We start from the raw sequence: 23,159 nt of genomic DNA, 5'->3' as shown, positions 1-23,159 counted from the left end.
TAGATAAAAAATTATACTGTTATTACAATGTAATACCAAGGATATGTCAGCTTTTATGTGATACAGTGCTCACTGTTTTCAATTTTTTATGCCATTTCAATAGCAACTTATGTACCATTTTGTACGTTATTAAAAAACTTACAAACTTCCTTTTACATTTATTGTAATAAAATGTTTGCAAGAACCAACCACTGTTAAATCTCTGCAATTACTTTACCAAAAAAAGTAGGTTATTTTCTGTATTATTACTACTAATTTAATTTCTTTTTTCTTGCTTGTAATCAGATGAATCCTAGGCAATGGAGCCATATTTCTGAAAGTGCCAAAGATCTGGTACGCCGCATGCTTATGCTGGATCCAGCAGAAAGAATAACAGTATATGAAGCACTGAATCATCCCTGGTTAAAGGTAGTAAAAGCAGCTGTTTACATATAGTAAAAGCAGCTGTTTACATACAAGTTTCCTCTTCTTTGCTCAGTCATATGTAGACCTCTTTCCTATTATGCATGTAGCCATGCAGTTTATTGCAGTACATTTGCTACTTAACTGCTGCTTTCTTACATTAGATTACATTAGATTCCTGAAATATCCCACTAGAGTGAAGGAAGTATGTAGTGGTGTGTAGCTCAAAGGCTGCTGTAACTACATAAAATTATAGGCATCTGGTAATCAAATTCTTTTTCAGTGGTGGCAGAATTTACAACACAGTTTGAGCCAGTGGAAGAGTAGTTGCTGGACACTGAAGGTTAACAACAGGAGTCGGAGAATATATACCTAGCTTCTCAGCAGTCCCATTAATAGGCTGTGCTAAACATTGGAGTTGGAGAATGATGGGTGTGTTGCAGGTTTAAAAGGTGGAAAGTACTCATTCGGAGCATTGTATTTTCTTTGGCAGAAACTGATGAATTAACTATTTTTCTTTGTTACCCTCTATTACTTTTCTGTAGTGTGGGCCCAGGGTAGAGAAGGTCATAATATCATTAACTTAAACAGGGCGTTTATTTGGAAAGGGTGCTATTCTCGTGTCTGCTACTGGACTGTTTATATGTTCTACATTAGACAAATATTGACACACAAAAAAAAAAAAAACCCACACAAAAAGAACCTGGGAACCACAGGCTCATATGTTCTTCTTCTCCCTCCAGTTAAATGGTCTAACTACTAGTGAATGGAGTCGTTCTTCCAATTCTCTGCTCTCTTTCTGGCTCTGACTCTCATATTTCAAGCTGCAGAATGGTCTAGCTTATAAAAGGAGGGCAGGAGTGTGCACCTCTTAGGAGTAACAGTGGTTAAGGCACTCTCCTGAATATTGGGAAACCGCAGGTTCAAATCTTTCCACTTGAAAGGACCCAAAGTCCTGTCTGTTCATCTGGGGCATACCTAGTGCATCAAATATTTCAGAGTATAGGAATGGACACCATGTTTGGGAATCCCTAAATGATCATTCTCTAGTGATTGAGTCTGTGGTAAACACAGATGATCTGGTTTTACCTGCTTGTAATTTGAGTTTTTCCTCACTTTGTGAGCTTGTCCACATTTAGATGCCAAAGCAAGGGGTTTGTTGAGGGTTATTTTGGCAGAAAACTTTGCCGTTTTTTTGTTTGAGCAACTAAGCTGATTAGGCTTTTTAAAAAGATAATTCTGTAATGCAAATGTGCAAGTTCTGCCTATATAGCATAGCTCTTTTGATGTCTGTGGTCTCTTTCTGATCTTGCTGTTATTTGTTGAAAGACGAGCAAGGAGAGAGAAGATTTAGTTTGAGACAACTTTGTTTCCAAGCTTAGGCCAGCATTCTGTCAGTCAGTCCTCTCTTATTTTTGCCTACAATAAACTGAACTGACTCAGAATTTTCTTCTAAACCATTTATAGATAGCAGCCAAATACAGCATGAGACAGAGACATCTTTAGTGCTGTAGAGAGACTGAATTACTTCTGCCAGTGATTTCACTCTGATTCAGGAGATGCATGTGATAAACCTCTACATTAAATTAATAAGTGTATATAGTTTCTGTGATGATTTGGGGCAGGGGAAGAAAGTAGTCAGCTACTGCAAGTTCTGTCCCCACTGTCTGCTGTTCATTGGCAAATTTTTCATCTGCATCTACAATGGAGAATTCTTCCTGTAAGCTAGCACGTGGTGTCACCAGCCATCGACATGGCACTTCCTGCTCTGTTGGACACACACCCCATCTCCCAAGCTTATCTGAAGTATCAAGCACCCCTTAAAAGAGTGCTTGAACACGTTGCTTCACTGGGAGTTGTGAATCCCAAGAAGCAGAACTATTTTGTGCTTGCCACCTTCAAAGTTCAATGCTAGCCACAAACTGACTAACAACACAACAGTAAAACAAAAGACTAGGCTCTTACTACAAAGGGGGAAACAAAATTACAAAAAGAAAATATCCCTGGCCCAAGTTTAGAATTCTTTCAAAATACATTAATCCCTCTCAGTTTCTTGAAGTTTTCCTTAAGTTGCAACAAATGCTCATTCTCCTTAGGATACTTATTCGCTGGTACACTTCTTGTCTGGTTTGTTAATGTCAAGAGAGTATTAAGAGCTTGTATTTAATGTCTTTTGTTTTGTTTTTTATGGGGGTTTTTAAGGAGAGAGATCGCTATGCATACAAGATTCATCTTCCAGAAACAGTAGAACAATTGAGAAAATTCAATGCAAGACGAAAACTAAAGGTAAAATTAATGTGGTGTTAAAACAATGTAATTACATAACTTGAATTTTGTGTGATACTTTATTCATTTTAAAAGTGCTAAGAGAAACCTATGCTCTGAATTCGGCAATAAAATAAAAAGTTGAAACAGGCCTTCACAGTTGTTTATTGCTATGATGTCTTCTTAAGGGTATTCGTCCTTTCTTTTTTAGTGCATAGTTTTCAAACTAAATTTCAGCACAAATTGTCTGGGATCAACCAAGGTGTGTATGAGGTCTTCATCTTAAATTAATTCAGTAATTCTGTGCAATAGGAATTATTGGAGAGGAGAGAATAGTACAATGGCTTCTGTTGTTATTGTGTTACTTTTATAATAAAAGGAACATAGTAATGTTTTAATGTCTGTTTTCAAGAAGGGCAAAGATATATTCTTCAGTTTATCCCTGTTATGTTTAACTATACGCAAGATTATTTCTCAGCTGTATTGAAAGGAATGTTAACATTTTAGTCCAAAACAACACGGTTTCCCTTCAGTTCCTATATTGGAAAGTTTAACAGAAACATTTTTAAAGTCACTGAAAGGTTGAGAAAATTTTAACAGAAGCATGCAGCATTACAATTAATGAGGTTTTTTTATAATTTGTAATAAAACACAGAATCAAATATACGCACTGAGTTGCTGCTTTGCAAAAGTTTAATGTAGCTGAAAAAACAACTGATTATTAGGATGCAACTGTTGCTGTAGTTCATGCTAAACCGCACTTTCTCTTAGGTGGTTTGTATGTCCAGGTAGTGCTTTCATTAAAATGTTAGCTAGTACGTTTTAGAATATGACCTGGTTTCCTGCTCTAGACACAGTTTCAGGTCTTTCCCAGATTTCTTCCTGGGGAGGCAAATATATTTAGTCTCCTGAGAGCTTTTATACCTGTGCTATTTGTTTTCTACCATTTTATCCAAAGCACTCTTCTGCAGAATGTTTCCTGAAATTGATTGTTGTCCGTTTTGCCTTCTGCCACAACTGTATTAAAATCTGAGTGATTAAACTGTAATTTTCTTGAACAAGTAAATATATGTCAGAGCAGATAACCGTTTTTCTGGCTTTGTAACTTCCCATGTAACACTCGTTCTGGGAGTCTGAGATTATTACATTTTCATATAGATATATTATAGATGTAAAATATCCTAGTGCTGTTGGTGTCAGAGTCTGACAATTTCTCAAATAACAACATATTGTGTTGCTTTAAAGAGTGAATTTTTATACTTGCTAAGTCACACAGTCTAGGTAAGAGGGAAGAGAAATAAATTAGTTATTTTGTTTACATTGTACTATGGGAATTTATGCCTCACACTTACTATTTTTAAATGCTTTCCCATAAAGAATTGTTCTCATGAATCCCCTCACAAAGAATATATTTACTGTTTATTAAAGTAGTGTATGACCAGCTCTTCTGTTAGATAGGGACACTGGTAGCAGTGAAGCAGAGCTGGAGACTATAAAATTTATTTACTCTTCAGTGACAACACACAAGAGACCTCGGGAGATTAAGTAATCCAAGGTGTCCGGAAATGTTTCATTATCCTTCTTTGTGTAATTTAGACTTTGTGGGTATTTTTATTCAGGGGGCAGTACTAGCAGCTGTGTCAAGCCACAAATTCAACTCCTTCTATGGTGATCCCCCTGAAGAGCTGCCAGACTTCTCTGAAGATCCCACCTCCTCAGGTATTTTAACAGAAAGTATATTTACTGCAGTCAACCTGTTTTAATTCTGTACTGACTAGAGTACAAAGTATTTACTAATTTCTCATGATTTCATAAAGATGCATATTAAGTTAACATTTAAATGTGAAAGCATAAATAATTTTCAGTCATAATGATGTTAGTGACTGGAGAAAGCAAAGAGAAAATCTCTGCGAAGTTGTAAGTTTCTACAGAAATTCTTTCTGATTTTTTTATTTGTTGTATGTACATTTAATTACAAATGGAGCTATAACCTCGTATTTCTCTTTATATTACTTGATTGTAAAAGCTTATTGAAATTTTGTCTTGAATTCTTAAGCAGGAGCAAGTTTCTCATACCTTACTAATAGTTATTTATAAAAAGAAACCATTGTGTATCAGAGCTTCTTGACCTGTTTCAGAGAACGGTATGATTAAGAGGTCTCCTCTTTAAAGAACGCTGGACATTATTTCTGATACTATAACCCAGACCCCAAATCTTCAGAGACACACAATACATGTACTTCAAGGACCTCCCAACATACTTCAAATGGGACGATAATACCTTTGCTGTGCTGTAATCACTTAGCTAGGCCTTTGGCAGGACAGTGATCTTACTCTAAGCAGTCCTTTTGTCTTCAGCCCATATTCAGGAATTTAAATAACCTGGCAGTCCCTATACTAACACAGTCCTGTCATAGTTATGTATCTTAATTTTGACATAACATTACTCACATTTGCAGTGCAAAAGTCTGGGTTGGTCTATCTGACCTAAATTTAGGACTTAGGATCAAGTTAAATGAACTTTTAAGGAAAATCTAAGGCCAATAGGACTCTCTCTTTTATTTTTCTAAACAACTAAATAGTACTGGCAGAGTATTTCAGCTAAACACTGACATTACTAGAAGACATTTCAGGAACTTAATTACATGTGCTGAACTGCTGTGTGATAATTCTCTTTCCCAATATTTTTATAGCTGAGAAAATTACTTATTGGCTGCATATGTTAACTGTTCCTTTTCTGCTCTTTCATATAAGCAAGTAATTTTTATAAATTATTTCAGTGTTATTAATATAGGAATTGGGGGCAGTTCTTTTTGTTGAAATTCTTAAATTTCATTTCTTGGAATTCAAGTTTGAATACTTAAATTAAAAGATTGCTTTGTCCTTAAAGATGCACACTGCTCATAATTTCCGTAGAAGTGAATGGAAATCTCAGATCATTTATTGCAAATGGGTAATCACAGCCTCATGGCTTAACTTCAGGCAGCCAGCTTTTGAGTACTTGATGTACTTGTAAGTAAGGATTCATATATTCTTTTAAAGAAAGAATAAGTTGGTTTTACTTCACCCAGAATTACTTGCAGTACTTGAAATTTTGTTTCCAGCTACTTCCCCCATTTCAATAAAACGAATAGGCCACCAACATGATTGACAATAGCAACTTTCCTAATCTAAAAACTGCAGTTCCTCTTTCCAGTTTCAGTCTCACATCAACAGAGCATGTGTCTTCCTCATAGGATGATGTAATTGCAGATATCAGTACACAGCAAAGGTACAAGTTCTATTTTTTCTGCTCACAGAATACATGAATCCAGTACACATGTAAATTCTATAGAATATCTGTGCTGGATCCACTGTTATCTTCTGTTCATCTCTGAAATAACTGAAAATAACAGCTTGGATTTTCCAGGAAAGCATAGTTATTCTCTAAAATAACATTGTTGATCTCACTGATGGGAGATCACAGTGATCAGGAAACCATACTAAGTGGGTAGTTTTAATGATGTTTCCTTGACCAACTACATTAGCTGATAAAATATTTAATATCTCAGGATAAACACTGAGGCTTACAAGAAAAGATACTGCAACTTTCAGCTTCTGAAATCGCTGGATACAGAAATCTATTTTGTTTCCTCTTCAGAAGTACACTAATAAAGTTCTCAGATATTTCTAGCTTGCAAAGATAGGCCCCTGTGATGATTCTAAACTGAACTAGCTTATAGAAATTAGACATAAAATTCTTGAATTGCAGTAGAAACTTGACTATCTTAAGGTTATTTAAGTTTCCTTCCTAACATCTCATAATGTTTTTCCAGATCATAAACTCTAATGAAGAGCGATTAATATTTTAGATGTTGCTGCCTATTTAATCCTCCCATAAAATTTCATTAAGCTTACTATTAAAATTAAATGATTTGTTAGAAATGGGCAAACGTGGAACTCCTACTGAGATAAAGATGCAGAAATGTAAATGCTTATTAGGTTATGCAAATTGTATATCCTGTCCTCTTCCAGGTCTTTCTAAACACAGAAACAGAAAATTTTAGTTCTGTCTTTTTTGCAGATTAATCTAGAGGTGTTCTTCCTCAGAGTTCAGTGAACCTGGGATTGCTGGACCCTTTGAGCATCTTCTTATACTACCAGAGTAATTGCCTGGGATATGAAGTCACTATAGGTGGCAAGTCAGATGACTTTGTTAGATGCAGAATCACAAAGGATATTCTTGTCAGAGAGCTTTCCAATAAGGGTCAGCAAATTGCATAACTACATTAGATGGGAATGAACACAGATAAATTTCATTTAAAGTCAAGCAGGTATTTTTCTGTACACATCTTCCTTTCATTTGTCAGAGTGTGTTAATAATTCTTGGTTCCCACAGCTTGTTCTGGGTGATCTATTTCCTCTTTTCATTAGCAACTGTCCTCTGAAGGACTTAACTTAATCCTGCTATCATTCTGTTGGTAACGTGGCAGAAGTTAGTCTTGCTGAATTTTGAGAGAGTATGATAAAGGCTTTTAAAATGTTTTGAAAAATTAGGTAAATATTTATTAAACTAAAATATTACTTTACTGCTGATAGATTGTGTTCAGTAACTTCTTTAGTAAAGCCACTAAACAGCTGAAATGATAAGCGTCTTGCAAATGTTTTTTGCTAGAATGTAAAACATTTGGCTTTCAGGATGCCTGTCTTCAAGACATTGTAAAATGTCAATTTCCCAAGGCAGTGAATGTTTTGGATATTTTTAATATGCTGAAACAAATATAAATCAGAAGTTAGCCTTTAGGGCTGCTGATTGCTAAATCTGGCACATGAGAAAAATTGGCCCAGTAGAGAGTATTTGAAGTGGACCATGAAATTAATTAGGTGCTAGAGAAATCACAATCAGTTTGCTCTCTGCCACCCTTCCGCATCCTACTCCCTCCGCTCTCCCCCGCCCTCCCTGGCTCTCCTATCACCTGATTGGACACTAGATCAAGGCAGAGGATTTCCTCTCTTGTGTCATATGCTGACCATTTGTCCCCTAACGGAGAGTACGGGTTATAATTTTCAAGTGCTTTGATAACAATGCCTCAGGCTGAAGAATGAACATCACCAGTGTAAAGCTTTTCATTTTTCCTCCTTTTGCTTCTTCAGCACCCCATTCTGCGGCAGCCCAAAGAAAGGCTGTGGAATTGTTTGACTTTTTGACGTGGGAAGTGAATTCAGGAAGACCATTTAGTTTACTTTGGAGTTCTAAGTAGATTCAGGATGTTTTAGGTTTTTAGTTAGAAAAGCCAGTAAATTGAAGTGGTTTTTTATAACTTTGTGTTTCCAAAAACCGTTTCGTAGCCACATTAACACTGACTCAGCAGTTCTGAAAGAGTTAAGCCAGTGGATAGTCCATAGCCTTTGGAAAACTGCGTAACTAATTTTTAGATTAAAGCAAATCTTACCTTTTGGTTAAAGGACTTTCCTCTATAATGCCTGCTTGAACTGCTTGGTTTATAGTGCTCATATTCTGAAACATGACTAACAGGTTTCAGAGTAGCTTTTTGCTGCAAACAGTTCTAAATTCCTGTAAGGCATTTTATAATGCTGTGTTTCAGTTTAACCACAGAGAAAGTAGAGCAGCATACAACAGACTGACTGACCAAATGTACTTAGTTAGCCTAGGCTAACAAATGGCACTGTTGCAGGACTTCCTGAACATTTATGTGCTCTCTGAGCTCTGTGGTAATGGTGTAAGGTGATGAATACAGAAGCAATGTTTTTGCATTGCACAGAAAGCAGGCACGTTAAGTCTACATCAGTGTTTCTAGCTTGTTTTCTCAAACCGCAAGGCACAAATTTCATATGGCATTTTTAGAAATGCATTTTGATGTTTTGTCTCAGGATTGCTATATGTAAATTGAAATCGTCATTCTTTTTCATCTTGTTAGAATCTATTGTCATATCAAACAAGAAAATTTTAACAGTATGAGATCTTGATTTTCGAATTTGAAAATAATAATGGGAAAAAAGCTAAATCTGATAGTCTTTTAGAGTGGGATCAAACAGCAAACGTATGGCCAATTTGTAAGATCACTGTTTCCAACATACATGGAACTAGCTTAACTCACAAGTTAGTGAGTGGTTAGTAGTTTCATGGGATTTAGATTCCATGAAATATGGGCAATATAAGCCCGTAGCTTAAAAATGATCAGTCTCATGACATGAGGAAGAAAAATAAAATACTGTTGTTATGCAAAAATTACCACTGATTTTGTAAATATTTGCAAAGGGTTTTGTGTAACATTTTTAAGTATGACTGTTTGAAAAAAAAAATTACATTCACCTTATAATTTACTGTTATTAATTCTTTATCTAGTATTACAGGTATAACTGACTATCAGCTTTGAGATCATGAGTATGAGTGTTTCCAATACTCTATTATTATCTTTATCACTTTTCAGCTATTTAATCTTTGTTCTGGTATATTTAAATACAAAAACTTTTAAGTATATAAAGTCTCACTGTTAATTAAAATCAATAATAAACTGGTTGTATTTCTAAATGGTTCTTATAATGGTTCTCACTGAAACTTTTGTAAAAAAAATTATTTCAATATAATATGGCTAAATTCTAGTTAGTAAATATATTAATTAATAGGATGTTATGCTTTGTCTGCAGTATCTTGAAATAGTTTGTCAGTTCACCTCTTACGATGTTTTTACTTGAAATCATTTTTTGTCCGTGAGTTTTCTAAAATGGTTTAATCAATGCTGGGAAAAGTCTGGTATTATAGATACCTAACACTGTGTACATGTGCTACCTTCCCAATGCCGAGTGTTTGTTTTCCTCCCATCCCAGTCTGCAAGTCCCATTTGCTTCACACATAGAAACCATATTAAAAAAAGGGGGGGTTCTTGTTAGTTTGTTCATACTATTTTGTGGCTAAACTAGTGTGCTAGGTTGCAGCTTTATAAATCGCTTGTTCTGAAATCTTCATACTGTTTGTTGTTTGTCCAAATGCTGCCCTCCTACTAGGACTTCTAGCAGCAGAAAGTAGGTATCCCTTTGTTTTCCTTTAAGGCGTGTCATTCAGCTATGGTGTGTGTCTTTGCATGTTTAAAAATCAGCTTTCTTTTCTTCTCTTTGCTATTTTCAATTTTAATACTGCCTGTTCAACAAAAATAGCCTGTATATTTTTGACTAAATCTCTCTGTAACTTTGAAAGTACAATTAGCCAGAAGTAATATGATTTCCAGGGAATTCTGAAGATTGTACTTTAGAGGCAGTATTAAAATTACCTGGTTTTTTCTTTTCAATATTTGCAACACAGCTGAAATAAAATTTCATTTTCACTAAATTAATAAAGGGTAAAATGGTTTGGGTTTGTATTTTAGTTCCAAAATTGATGTTTTTATGGACTAAGGGGCTTTTTTCTCCTAACACTAAACATATACTGTAATCTTAGTCATATTTTATTTTCTTGCAATACCCTTGCATGAACTTCCTTGATCATTCTGTGTCAATGTGATACATGATATATGCATATGCATTATGTATATGCATACACCTGATTTAAATAACTATCCAATATGTGTCACCTTAATGAAGGAATATTATTAACATGTATGGAGGAGATTCTGCTGCAAGTTAGTTGCACACTTCATGAGAGACTGAAAGCGCAAGCACTTCTAAAATGTGCAGACTGTACTAGACAGAACAGAAGGTGTTGAAATTCTAGACCCTTTGATACAAACCGCAACCATTTCAAAACCAACAAACTCAGCATCTCAAAATACAGGCTATAAAAGGTGGGGGGTTTCTCTAGCATTTTAAGATTTGTAGGCTAACAGTTCTTCTTCTGTCTTAGGTCAGGGCAGCAAGACATATGTCCATGTCTTCATTTCTGATAAAAGTCATGGATTTTGTTGTTGTTTGGTTCATTCTTTTGATCTTAGCGGTTGTTGGAGATGTTGTTCCTTGTCCTCCTATTTCCCCATCTCAGAATGCCTGTACTGTAATGTGAGAGTGAGAACTCAGTGGAGTTTTATATAAAAGTTTCACGACGGTATTATTTTTATACAGTTGTAGGGAGAAAAGACACCACATACAGAGCCTCTGCCACTGATTTTTGGGTTTTGTTTGTACATAGAGACTTTCTTCAGTAAACTTACTGACTGATAGGATGTGCTGCCCTCATACTGGTCAGAAGAGGGTCTCCATATAATTTTGCAATGAGGAAGAAAGTATCTAAGGAAGTAATAGTGAAGGGCATTCATTTGTTAAAATAGTTATTTGTTTAGTTGAATGTGAGTGTGCTACTTGTAATATGCAGGTCTGGACTGAAAAACAATACCTTCTCATTACATATTTCTTTACCACCACACTAGACTGCCTTCTGTCATATTTGTGGCTAGTTTTACAGTGAGAGATAACAGGGAAAAGGAATTGAAAAACTTCGCGTAAAGGTCCCAAGTATGGAGACAGGAGAAAGCTGGAGACATGCATACACACAGTGCCCCTGTGTGTGCAGAATAAAACGAAGACTATCTTCAAAATCAAGTATCAGTTTCTCCCACCCGCCCCGCTTCCCTCTCTCCCCTCACCCCCTCCATTTTTGTATTTCCATATACAGTACTCTCCTCTGCATTCTTGCTTGTGTTTGGGAACACTTCATCTCTTGTTTTCTCTTTTTTTTTCTTCCTCTTTCTTTTTTCTTTCTTTGGTCTTTTCCACTTTCTCCCTGTTTTTCTGTCCCTTTGGTTTTCTTCTCTGACTTTTACATGTCTTTCCTTCCCTTCTTGTATTCCATAGGTAGTCTTATCTTCTTTAATATAGTTGTAAATCCCAATACCCTTCCATCACACAAACTGCCTTCTTTCTGCAGTTTCACTGTAGTCTCCATAACCTCTATCTTTCTAGTTCTCTCCCTAGACTCTTCCTGATTGTTTTTATATATATATACACACACATATATATATAAAAAAATACATAAATACATAAATATATAGTGCATATGTATCATTACTGTCTTAATTGCTTCCTAGTAGCATTCACAGAACTGCATGCATGTAGGAGCTTATTTGTAAATTTAAAGAATGTCTAAACTTGGCTGTTTGGTTTCTGTCCAAGAAGGAAGAAGTAATTAAACACTATATAGCTCAAATTTGAGGAGGATAGTGTTCTTACTTACCTTTTGTTTTAATTACACTGTTGTGTATATATGTGAAACATGTATCTCCCACCTTATTTAAAACTATTATAGGCATATATATACACATGCTTTGGCTGTCACCTGTCCTTACAGAGGTAGTTGCTCTGGAATATAGTAAACAGCAAAGAGCAACAAATTACTGTGTGAGGTTAGAGGCATCTCAAATCCAGTGATTCTTGCAGATGCAGTTTAAAGTGATGAAGAGCATCTGATCCTCAGCTGGCTTTCTCTTCATCTAAGAAGTTACATCAGCACAAGTAGTGGAAAGGTCCCATGTCTGTAAAAGATTCTTTTCTCGCCTTTAATGGGAACAGCATATGTTTAGTATTTTCTTTACAGGACCAACAGGAAACAGAGGTGTTCTTTCTTACACATTTTTAACTCCTGTCCACTGCTACTAAGGCAAACCTGGCCTTGTATATAACATGGGCATAGTGTTTTATAATTATGCTGATATTGAGCTTAGACTTTCATGTTTGGCTAAAGTGAACAGTTTTAAATGTGTATGTGATTGTGATTTGAAAACCTCAGCTGACAGACACCCCTTCATTTCCACAGCATTTTGATGTAGTGCTTAATTACCTAACGTGTTAAACATTTATGCCTTGTGTTTTTAGGGTATCGTAATTAGATGCTAGCAAAACAAAACTACTGGAGGCACTGATTTACACAGTTATCACTAAATAGGTCATTTAAAGGTATAAGTGTTGCTGGAGTCTTAAAGCAGAAGCAAAGAATGTTTGTTTTATTTGTCATATGTGAAAAATAAAAAAAAAATCCATGAAACTTGAATCTCACATTACAGAGTTGGTAAAAATCATCTCATTGTCACTTCACCAGATGTGCTCTATCAGAATGTCACAATATTCATATGATTTTTTTTTCTGATAACTGTACTTTAGAATAATGCCCATGCTTGTTTTTTATGAGATTGTATCCAGTGACTTCATTTAGTGATTCTAATATTTGATCTCTCTAAAATCTAACAATATCTGATGGTTTTGTTTCTGTCCTTGCTGTACGTGCTAGCCTCAGACCTCTTCATAAACAAAGTGAAATGTAAATCCTACCTTCTGAAATGCCTGTTCTTTGAGAGCCAGGATTGTTTTTTAATTTCATCTCCAGCAGCTGCACACAAGGCGGCAGCCAAGAGATGAAGCTGGGAGAAATCAGCTTGTGTTGATTGTAGATTGACTGGCAGAAGGACTGAATTGTGATATATACAGAAATTGCAAATAGCAGCTAAGCTTGGTTAGTCATTTAAAAACCACTGTAAAATCTTCAAGCCATAGTTACTTACCTATTTATACAACATATAGAATAGTTGAAAAGCCAATCCGAATTAAGGTAGTTTATAAGAATGAACAGGCTTAAAATGAGTGGTTGGTGTCAGGAACTTAATCTTATACAGTTCTACAAATAAGTTATTATTATAATGGCTGTTGTAAGGTCTTCTGCAGAGTCATTTCCTGGAATACTAGTTGAAGGAGACTTGCAAAAAGGTCATGGTTTTATAGTTTCGTGTTTAAACAAGGTCAGGCTTCCTCTAACAAGTTTTCATTGTTCAGAAGAGGGTTTATGGCTGACCAAGACTTAAATGGGCATTTGTAATCTTCAATATTAAAAAAATAAAACAAAGAATTCTTTTACCCTTTCTCAGAATGTGTTTGTAGTCAGAATGTGGTCTTTGTGTTTTGCAGCAAGACCTGTCTTTTTACCTGAACACTCTTTTAGTCATACGCTGTCACAGATCACTGCTGCATGAAAAGAAGCTAGTAATTCTCTGTACTGCCTGCTGCATAAGAGAGGAAGTCAGTTCTACCTGCCTTGTTTGCTGAGCCTCAGAAAAGCAAACTTTCGGGATGTTTTGTGGTGGAGACATATTACTGTTGGAGAATATGTAGAAAATTCTTGGAATAGTATTCTAAAGATTTTTCTTTTGTTCTGTTTTATTATCTTTTATTCTCTTCTCTCCTCTTCTGGGAGAAGTAAGCAACTCCTACCTACCTCTAAGGTTCAGTTTCTCTAGGCAAACTGCCTGTTCCAGATTAGAATAGCTAGATGCCAGGATGTAATATCAGCATTCTGTTTTACCAAAGCTTTGTCTACTTGCAACTTGATGAACCAGTGTCCATACCAACTTCAGGTGGTATTAAGGGCACTGTATGAGAACTACAAAGACTCTAGAGATAGAATTCAGCTCTGAGAGAACTATTTCTGAATGACCATGTCCATAAATGAGGTAACAGAACTTGCAGGAAATGCCTATGACAATTTTGACTACGCACTGGGTGAAGAAATAATCCCAGGTTATTGCCTTGTAAAGCAAATATGTCTAACTGACAAATAAATAGATCTGCCTTAGTAGGCAGAAAGCTACTCAGTTGATCTCCATCTTCCTAGAAGCAATTTGGTATCATCTTTAAGAAGTCATTCCACTAACTATAAAAACATTTCCTGTAGTAGTACTGACTGCAGAAGACTGTCATAATCATTCTGACTTTTTTTTTTTTAAATATAGTGAGAGCCCATAGTTTTCAACTTTTCAGAGCTGTCAGCCCCAAGGAAACGGAATAGTTGCAGCCATCCTTTCTTATGTAGTCTTGTGGGAATACAAGAAAGACAAGGTTGTGTGCATAGCCCAGAATATCACTGCTGATTTGCACACTGAGAACATATGTGCAGTTACAGTAGGATCCACAGTTACCACAGTCTTCTCACAGAACTGTGTTTGGTGTAGATTTTGTTCCTATTACTGTGGAGAAGAGTCTTCTACTTGTATCACTGGAATTAAAACCTTTTCTGCGCAATCATGTATATATATTTTTATAGTAACTTAAGGTGCAGGGTGAGATTCATCTCACCTAAGTGGTTCGGGCTACTTGAAAGTTCCGTGGCAGTAAGCAGCATTTTCTAACAAAGTTTACTTTAGGGAGTCTTAAAAAACAAACAAACAAAGCCAGTCAAGTTAGTGAACTTCCTTTTTTTCCGGCTTCCTAATATTTATGCATCATTCTAATTTTTGTATTTCTAGATTCTGTCTGTAACTGCTACAGACCATGAGAAATCTGAAATTTTAGATTGTATGACTGTATAATACCTCACTTAAGTCCTTCCTTTATCATCTATGCTGAGGCTAACATGGGTGCATTTGCAATGATGAAAAGACGTTACATCCTATTTCTAGAGGATACAAGCTTTAATTATAAATATTGAGTGCTTTTACACTTTCCCCAAAGGTTAGAAATTTAGCTTTAATATGATAGAATATGAATCTTCTTAGGGACAAGTGTGCTATAAAGGTTGGTTAATTTTGTTTTATGTAGTATCTTTTATCTGAATTTAAAACTCTTTGGAAAAGTACTCTTAGGCTTTCAAACAGATGTCTGTAACAGAGTTTAGATGTTCACAAAAATGCCTGTAGAATTGTTCTATCACTTTTTATGCAATAACATGCTGTCAGTATATTGCTACTCTGCCATTTTCTCATGCAGATAGGTGCATGTTATTTGTAAATGCGTGAAGGCCATGGCAGTAGATAAAGCATAAGACTGTAGGTAAAAAAACCCATAAGGTAGAACTGTGATTTTGAGGGATTAGCAAAAGTCACTGTCAGAACTTCTCATCAAATTTGTTAAGAATATTCTTGGAAACTTTCTTTTACAGCCATCTCTTCAATGCGACCAATGGGCAGGAGAAAAAAGACCTAATGAACAAAGCTTTAATGTTATGGAATTCCCAGATATTCAAAAGGTTGATGAGATGCAAATATTAAAAACTAGTAACTTTTATTTCTATTTGAAAGAACTCAAAGTATTCCACAAAATAAAATTCCCACAGTAAATAATACTGCCAAATGAATAATGTGGTGGTCCAGAGCATTCAGTGTTTCACAATAATGCAGCACTGCAGACAACTTTGAACATACTCCTCATTGGTTCTGGTTTTGGCTCAAGTTTTAGTGGTTATGAGCAACATTGAGCAGTATTAGAGACTCTTAAGATATCCAAGCCTCTGAAGTGAATCTTCTCTTGATTTTTCCTTAAAGTAAACACTCCAAATACACAGAAAGGGCTTTGAACCCAGAAAGTGAAGTTTTGCTAGAAAAGAAAATAATTTAAACTCTGAGCATGACAAGAATAGAAGTGAAAGAGAATTCTAATAGATTTCCTTCTGCCAACTGCATCCTGGAAGGTCAAGCACTTTCCTTCAGGCTTGAGGATCTCTAAGTTCATCAATCCTTAACATACTGAAAATGTTAAAAGAAACTCAGCACAGTCCCTTTTGGGTCCGTAGGTATTGTTTTTCTTCCTTGCCTTTGAGGTTTAGCTGTGATCTCTCCATGCTCTTACCAGCAGATTCCCAGTCCCTGTATTTTCTCAGGTTTCCTTCTGCGTCTCCCAGTGTGGAAGCTGTGGTGCAGGCAGAGGAATATGGACAGTTCCTTTCAGCTGAGCATGCTTATTCATTATCAAAGACAGAGCAGTTTTTTCTCTTCTTCAGTGCACGTGACCCCATGCACAGCAACTATAATAAGGCAAACCATTAGTTTTATTTGCTGACCAGCCACCACTTTTTTAAAGGAACATAACTTAAATTAATACATCAGCTGAAAATAAGTAGTCAGACACATTTAATGGGGGAGGACTAAGAAGTCTTACTGCTCCTGAGCCGTGAGTTGTGAGTGAAGGGAATATTGTGGTCCTTAACCTTGGTGTACAAGGAGCTGTGAGGAGAATCCTAGGCTGGGATTTGTACTAAATGTGATGTAAGAGTTTCTAGACTTGTAACTTACTCATCCTTCTAAGCCATGAGGTCACAAGTCTTGTATAACAGTTTTTGTGTATTTTGTTATGTTTATTCCAGTTTTTCAAGGTTTTCAGAGAAATAAGTGAATTTAACTTGTTTCCTTGTGTCGTTAAGAGGGGGTTGGGTTATTTTTAATTACATTCTGGAAATGTAGTACATTACAAAAGGGCTTGAGTTAAGGAAGGCTGGTAAGAATTATTCGTACAGTGGAGAACGGAATTTCAGGAAATATAGCAAATTTTTAGATATTTTGTATCTTGACAAAAGGACACTGACAAATGAATAAGTAAACAGAATAAACATATTAAGGAGAAATTAGTGAAATACAGAATGTGTAGAATTCTGTATCCAGAATTAAGAATTTATTTATGAAAAAGCATTCAGCAGTTCACTGTCAGACACCAGCATTTCTGCAGACTAATGATGGATATGCTACCATCTTTCCAGATGCTTATACCACTGTGGAAAAACTGAACACATGGGCTGTGGGTGTTTAGATAAGCCAGAGTTAGCATTCTAGTAATGCACACAAGTGGCAGCCACCACTGATACCTGATTTTTAAAACAAGTTGTTCCACAAGGAACCAATATGAGCTGGTTTACTATGGATTTGTGTTGTGTTTCTGTATCCTCCCCTGCTGTGAGTTCAACTCTCCTCATGGACTTCCACCTTCCATAATACCTCTTGTTTCTCCTTTTTTTGTCCCCATATCCCTCATTTCTCTTTTCACCCTTACACCATATAAAAATCATCCCCATCTTCCTATGACCCAAAACAATCCACTGGTCAAAAGGCAGCAAGTGCTATAACTGGGTCTGAGATAACCAGGCAAGCAGAACAAACAGAACAAAAACCAAAGCTCATGTTAAAGCCTTTTTTTCTCCTCCAGAGGACACAGCAGTCAGGTCTTTCACTCTCTTCCCTCCTCTATCCAGATGCTGATTTTAAAAGAATTTGAGAGACCATTGGTTCTTTCAAATTTTTACTGATTTGGAATATGTATTTGAAATTGGCCAGCAGTTCAAAAAGTGAAAAAAAGAGAAGGATGGGGTGAGAATGGTGAGGACAGGCAGTCGGGCAGATAATCCAAGTAACTTTGTAAGACATCATTGGAAACCAGGCTAAAATAGAACAAAGCTAAGCTTAATAGAAACAGGTTTTAACCTCTCTTCAGTTAAACCATTCCTTATGTATAATTACACTATATATGGGCACTGTTGATATATGTAAAGTTTATTCAGTGAGTTTTTCTGTAAAAACTCCAGCTTTTTAAAGTTCCTGTTTCAGTTGTATCAGATGAAGTGAAAGTTTCCTTTTCCAAAGTTCAGTTTACCGTGAGTCTTTGCTTTATTGATTTTCATTCTTTCTTTTTTTTCTATTTATTGCCCCATAGGAGCAGTCTCACAGGTGCTAGACAGCCTGGAAGAAATTCATGCACTTACAGACTGCAGCGAAAAAGATTTAGATTTTCTTCACAGTGTATTCCAGGATCAGCATCTTCACACACTACTAGATGTAAGTTTTCTTTGATACAACTTGAATGCATTTCTGTATCTGTTGTTCATTGGATATTTTATTTTATCCCGAATATCTTATCTTTATTTGTTTCATACCAAAGTGAATTTATTTAAGTTTGGAATGTAGCAATCAACTACCACTTTACACAAAAATACATTTTAGGACTGTACATACAGAATATTTTAGAATATGTAAGTGGTTGATGACTTGGTTTGAATTAATAGCTTTGCTTTAAAATAATTTATCAGAATAGGCTTTTTTCTTTTGATAAGGGCTGGATTTTAGTTTTTATTTTAAATGTGAATTGTAACTTTATAACTGTACAGATTAATTCCTTTTTTTACAATTTTTAAGTAATGTAATAATCTTAGACCAGTTCTATGGATATTCCTACAAGTATGACATTTTTTCTGTGAAACACCTAGGTATGCTTCTTTCTGTCCTATTCTTGAACACAGTATGTAATAGGCCCAGTCATTTAAATCTATATTATTCTGTGGTTCATGAGAGCTATTTCTCCATAAGACAGCAGTGGGTGTTCCACGAGAAACTGTGGAAAAATTACAAAGCTGGAAGATACAGGTTAGTGGCTCCTGGTAGGCGTAATCAGGATCTGGTTCACGTTTCTTCACTGTCTATCTGTAAGCATAGCTCACTGTCCGGCTACACATACAGATCAACTGTGATATCAGGTGGTTCATAGATTTTTATTTTTTTTCTTCCAGAAAACTGAAGTGCTCTATTTTGCAAAAATTATTTTGAAAAGCAAGTAGTCTGGTGTTTGAGAGAAAAATGCTTGCACGCTACTTATCTTTCTGTGCCTTGAGGACTTCCTGTTTTCAACGTTTCGTGCTATCTTGTCACATGCAGAAATCCTGTTTATATTTCCCAATAGTTTTTTAACCCAGAAGGCCTAACAAACAAATACATTGTACTTTCTCCAAAATGGTGGGAATTTGGGGAAACATATGTATAGTTGTGAGGTAGAAGTATTTGCTGAACTTCAACACTCTGCAAAAACAGGGACCTTCAGCATCACTGCAGGCTTACACTCCATCCCTCACATTGAGTGCCAAGACCCTCATTGAAGGACAAATTCAAAAGCATATCATGCTGTCATTGATTTCTGTGTCTACACAGTATTGGGGTCTAAATTAAATGTCAAAAAGAAGCAGAAAAAACTTTCCCTGATTTTTTTTCTGGGGTATGTTGGTACCTCATGTTGAAGACAGAGGACTTGCTTTCAGGCAAGACAAACTTTTTCTGAAGCAATCTACCCATTCTACTGAGAAAAAAGTCACAATGGAACCAAATCCACAGAGGCATAGGCTATGTCCACATTAGCAAGTACTACAACATAACAATAGCACATCTGTAGAGCAAAGCAGTTGACACTGAGGACCCAGTGTCGAAAATTCTGAGTATGTTGATGGCTTTTACTTTATACTAGCTATATGGCAGCCCTATGGACTGAATAACCACTGGTAGGTGAGCAGCATTTTCTATTTTAGTGTCATTTGAGAGTAAATATGCTCTGGTAACACTGTAAAATGAAAACCAAAGAATGGTAGGTGGGCATAATCAGAAGATTAATTTCAAAAATGCACTTCTGAATCAAACCAAAATGCTCATGTGACCATATAGATGATGACCATTTTATTACTATGTCTTAAATTTAACAACTTGGATACCTCAGTGAATATTGCAAATCTAACAAGATGTCTATGCTTTTTAGCCAGTGAAAGACACACAGGAGTAGGAGTCATTCCAGCTATCTGATCTGCAGGTAGATGATTATGGTTGTAGAAACTTTAAAGAGTTTCTGAAAAATTGTTGAATGCTTTAGCTCCTCTATGCAGCTTTGCGGGGGTATGATCTGAATGTAAATGGTGCCATAGTTCCTCTGGTGTACAAACTCTTTAAAATGCAGTAGATGATTTGTACATTTCCTACAATTTGTTTAGCAATTGGTGAATAGTGGGCCACCTGGGTTCTATGCATCCTTCAACTTTAAAGGATTCAAATCCACACATATTTCCTTCTGGAAGAGGACCCAGCTGCAGGGTTCAGAACTGGCCTATATGGGAACATAAGCCATCTGGTAAAGCTTCCCCACAACGTAGCTGCCCATATGACTCCAGGAACCAGAGATAGTTAGCTGTTAAGTGAGGGGAGCATTGCTCTGGCACAAGATTCTACAGTTCTAATGTTTGTTCTTGATAACTGTTCATACATTTTACATTAACCTGTCATTGGATAGAAATACATGAAGCATGCAGGAAGACAGGATTAGAAGCTAATGACTTTCTTGAATTGCATCTCCAACAACTGATCTTGCAATTTGAATTAAAATATGAATCTTTTTTCCCCGTTGTAAGTTCATCTAGCTTGTGTTCCAGATGCATAAATTGCTCTGTCTTTTTATATTGCATGCTGCATTATCGAAAGGTGATCAGATAATATGAATGAGAAATAAAAATCTGGACAGGAAGAGAATAACATAAGTGTCAAAAACACCTGTGTCACTCATGCGGGAAGGTTTTAGATATCTATTAACCATTATTATGTTGTCATATAACTTTTGGGCTTTGGTAAACCAGATGGCCTTAGCTGAAGTATTTTGCTGTATGACAGGTCTACCAGTCATTAACTCACACTTCTGCAATGCTTTTGCTTTTTTCTGTTCTTTACAGTACCAGTCTGGTTCCACTAATGATCTAATATTTCTGTAATGGTCTGCTGTAGCCTTTTAAACAAGAAAAAACTGCAATGAATTCATGCCATTTTGCCATTCGTTTTTTAAAAGTCATGGTTATTCTCTTAGACAGAAAGGAATCCATTTAAATGCACACTATAATAACGTATTTGTGAAAACAAAACACTATCAAAAAGCATTTTTGGTTTCTTATGCTATGTGGAAGGGGGATGATAGTATCTTCACAAAGATACTTTGATTAGAATAATACAAAATAAAATTCTAAAAGATTGCAATGTCTTGAAATACGTATTTGAAAGACTGAAGCAAGTCACAGACAATATGATTTGAAAGGGTAGCTTTTTCATTTCAGTAACTTGAATCTGGGAGATTGATTTCTGTTTATGTATTGATACTATTCCAGTTTCTCTCAGAACTCTGCAAAAATCATCAGTTGTACTTGGATGAAGTTCTGTGAGGGAAACTGTTTATTCCGCTCAGAGTATTTGGGGTTAATGAGGCCACCAGAACAAGTCACCTGTAAAGCATTATATTTCACCAAGTAGGAATTTTATAATCTGTTGTGAAGTTGTGGCTGTCACTTTGCATTAAAACTACTGTTCCTCTTCCTTGGCCTTTTTCCACAGTTAAAATTGTTCTCACGTTCCTACTCTTTCTCAAGAGTTATCCTTATTTTTAGATTAGGCACATGATGATAGTTCACTCCTGCTGCTGAAATACCTTCTTTTGCTTCTGAACTAACTCTTTTTCTGAAAGCAAAAAAAAGTAAGGACAGTCTTTGTGTTTGTTACAAGTTGCCCACTTGTTGTTTCTTCAGGTAATACAGATCACGAAATAGAAGTCATCTTTCTCAGTAATTCATTAACTTAGGTGTTATGAGGACAGGCACCTCTGAAGGTCATAGAAGGCAGGGTTCCTACCATCCCATTGATTGTTTCTAATTGATTCATTTATGTATGTCTGTTTAGATAGCTATCATAAGACTCTGTTCCACTTTATTTGGGTGCCAAAGCTGTTCAAAACAAGGGGAGAAAGGTGCCAAGTACTTACACAGTAATTTATATTCACTCTGGGACGAATCCTGTAATACACCAGCATATCCTGTTGTGGGCTTATTGAATGGTTTCACTGTGTGATTTTTTTCATAATTTTACAGAATCTCTCCATTGTGTTGAGTGTTTTTTTCCTGTACAAAAGTTACACAATTCATTATTAAAAATTTAATTTTGTTTACTGAGGAGAGTAAAGAAAAGAAACAACCGTTTAGAAATATTCACTACCTAAGAAAAAATCTATTGTTTAATAATTGATCTTTCTTGTAAAGTAAGAGTAACTTTGGGTTGGAGAGATTCTATTTTTTTCTCACTTCTGTTAGAAATATGATGATCAAAATTTTGGTGAATGCTGTAGGACATTCCTTTGTGTGACTTAGAACTGTCTGGGTTTATGCCTATATAAAGCTTTATATATTTTTTCATTCTGGTATCCGATTTAGATAATTAAAAATGTAATGAAGTTAAGTAAAGAATATAAATAACTTTGTGGAAAAACAGAGCTAAATTTAAGTAATGAAGCAGCTTTTTATTACCACTGACAGATTTTTAGAAGCTTTGTCAAATGCTTTGATTAAGATTTTTTTATTGACTTCCATGAAAGAAATCCTGGGAGGCATTGCTGTCTTGTGTCAGCAGTACTGATAAAAGAAGTTGGAAATAAATATGAAGAGGTTACTAATTTTTGAGACATTGGCATTTGGCTATTTTCTGTATCATGACAAAAGATTTTACTTTAACAATTATTTGTTTTGAAAAGTGTACTGGGCTTCAAGGCTGTGCCTAATGGGGAAGATCTTTACACATTGTGTTTCATCTCTATCGGTGCATCAAAGGAATCCAGGTTTGCTAAAAAGTAAAACCAGAAGCTGCTATTTTATGCAGCTGCCTACATTGAAGGAGACAAGAGAAATCTTTCTCCTGTTGAGTCAAGTAGTTTGGACACCTCTCCAGGGACTCTTTCTGTGGGTGATTCTGAATGCAGATGTCATTCAATTTACAAGTGGGGTTTTCGCTCTGCAGGAGAACAATATCAGCTTTTGTGTGACTGGGGCCTCTCTATGCTACTGGCTTTGTCTGCCTCTGTCTGTCCTGAGTCAGATAGTTCTCTGGGCTGATATCTTTTGGCTGTTATTTTAAGAATTTTGTTACATTATTTTCATAGATGGAATCGTTAAGGTAAGTGTTTTTATTTCTGCAAGTATAGCTGCGATA

The 23,159-nt window shown here is 35.8% G+C and overlaps 1 protein-coding gene across 5 annotated transcripts in view; it reads left to right on the top strand.

Annotated features, from left to right (window-relative positions):
* CASK (calcium/calmodulin dependent serine protein kinase) overlaps positions 1-23,159 on the top strand; it is a 220,299-nt gene that overhangs the window by 137,319 nt on the left and 59,821 nt on the right. For 3 of the 5 annotated variants that reach the window (XM_059816994.1, XM_059816864.1, XM_059816787.1), the window contains exons 8-12: positions 286-408; positions 2,605-2,688; positions 4,287-4,386; positions 9,673-9,690; positions 18,052-18,173. In XM_059816994.1, coding sequence (XP_059672977.1) covers positions 286-408; positions 2,605-2,688; positions 4,287-4,386; positions 9,673-9,690; positions 18,052-18,173 — 447 coding nt within the window. The remainder of the gene's footprint in view (positions 1-285; positions 409-2,604; positions 2,689-4,286; positions 4,387-9,672; positions 9,691-18,051; positions 18,174-23,159) is intronic. The other 2 variants (XM_059816928.1, XM_059816721.1) reach the window with 1 other exon arrangement.

The sequence above is a fragment of the Gavia stellata genome, chromosome 1 (genome assembly GCF_030936135.1).
Source record: "Gavia stellata isolate bGavSte3 chromosome 1, bGavSte3.hap2, whole genome shotgun sequence".
NCBI lineage: Eukaryota > Metazoa > Chordata > Aves > Gaviiformes > Gaviidae > Gavia > Gavia stellata.
The sequence above is the reverse complement of the archived record's forward strand: the minus strand, read 5'-3'. Positions and strand labels throughout refer to the sequence as shown.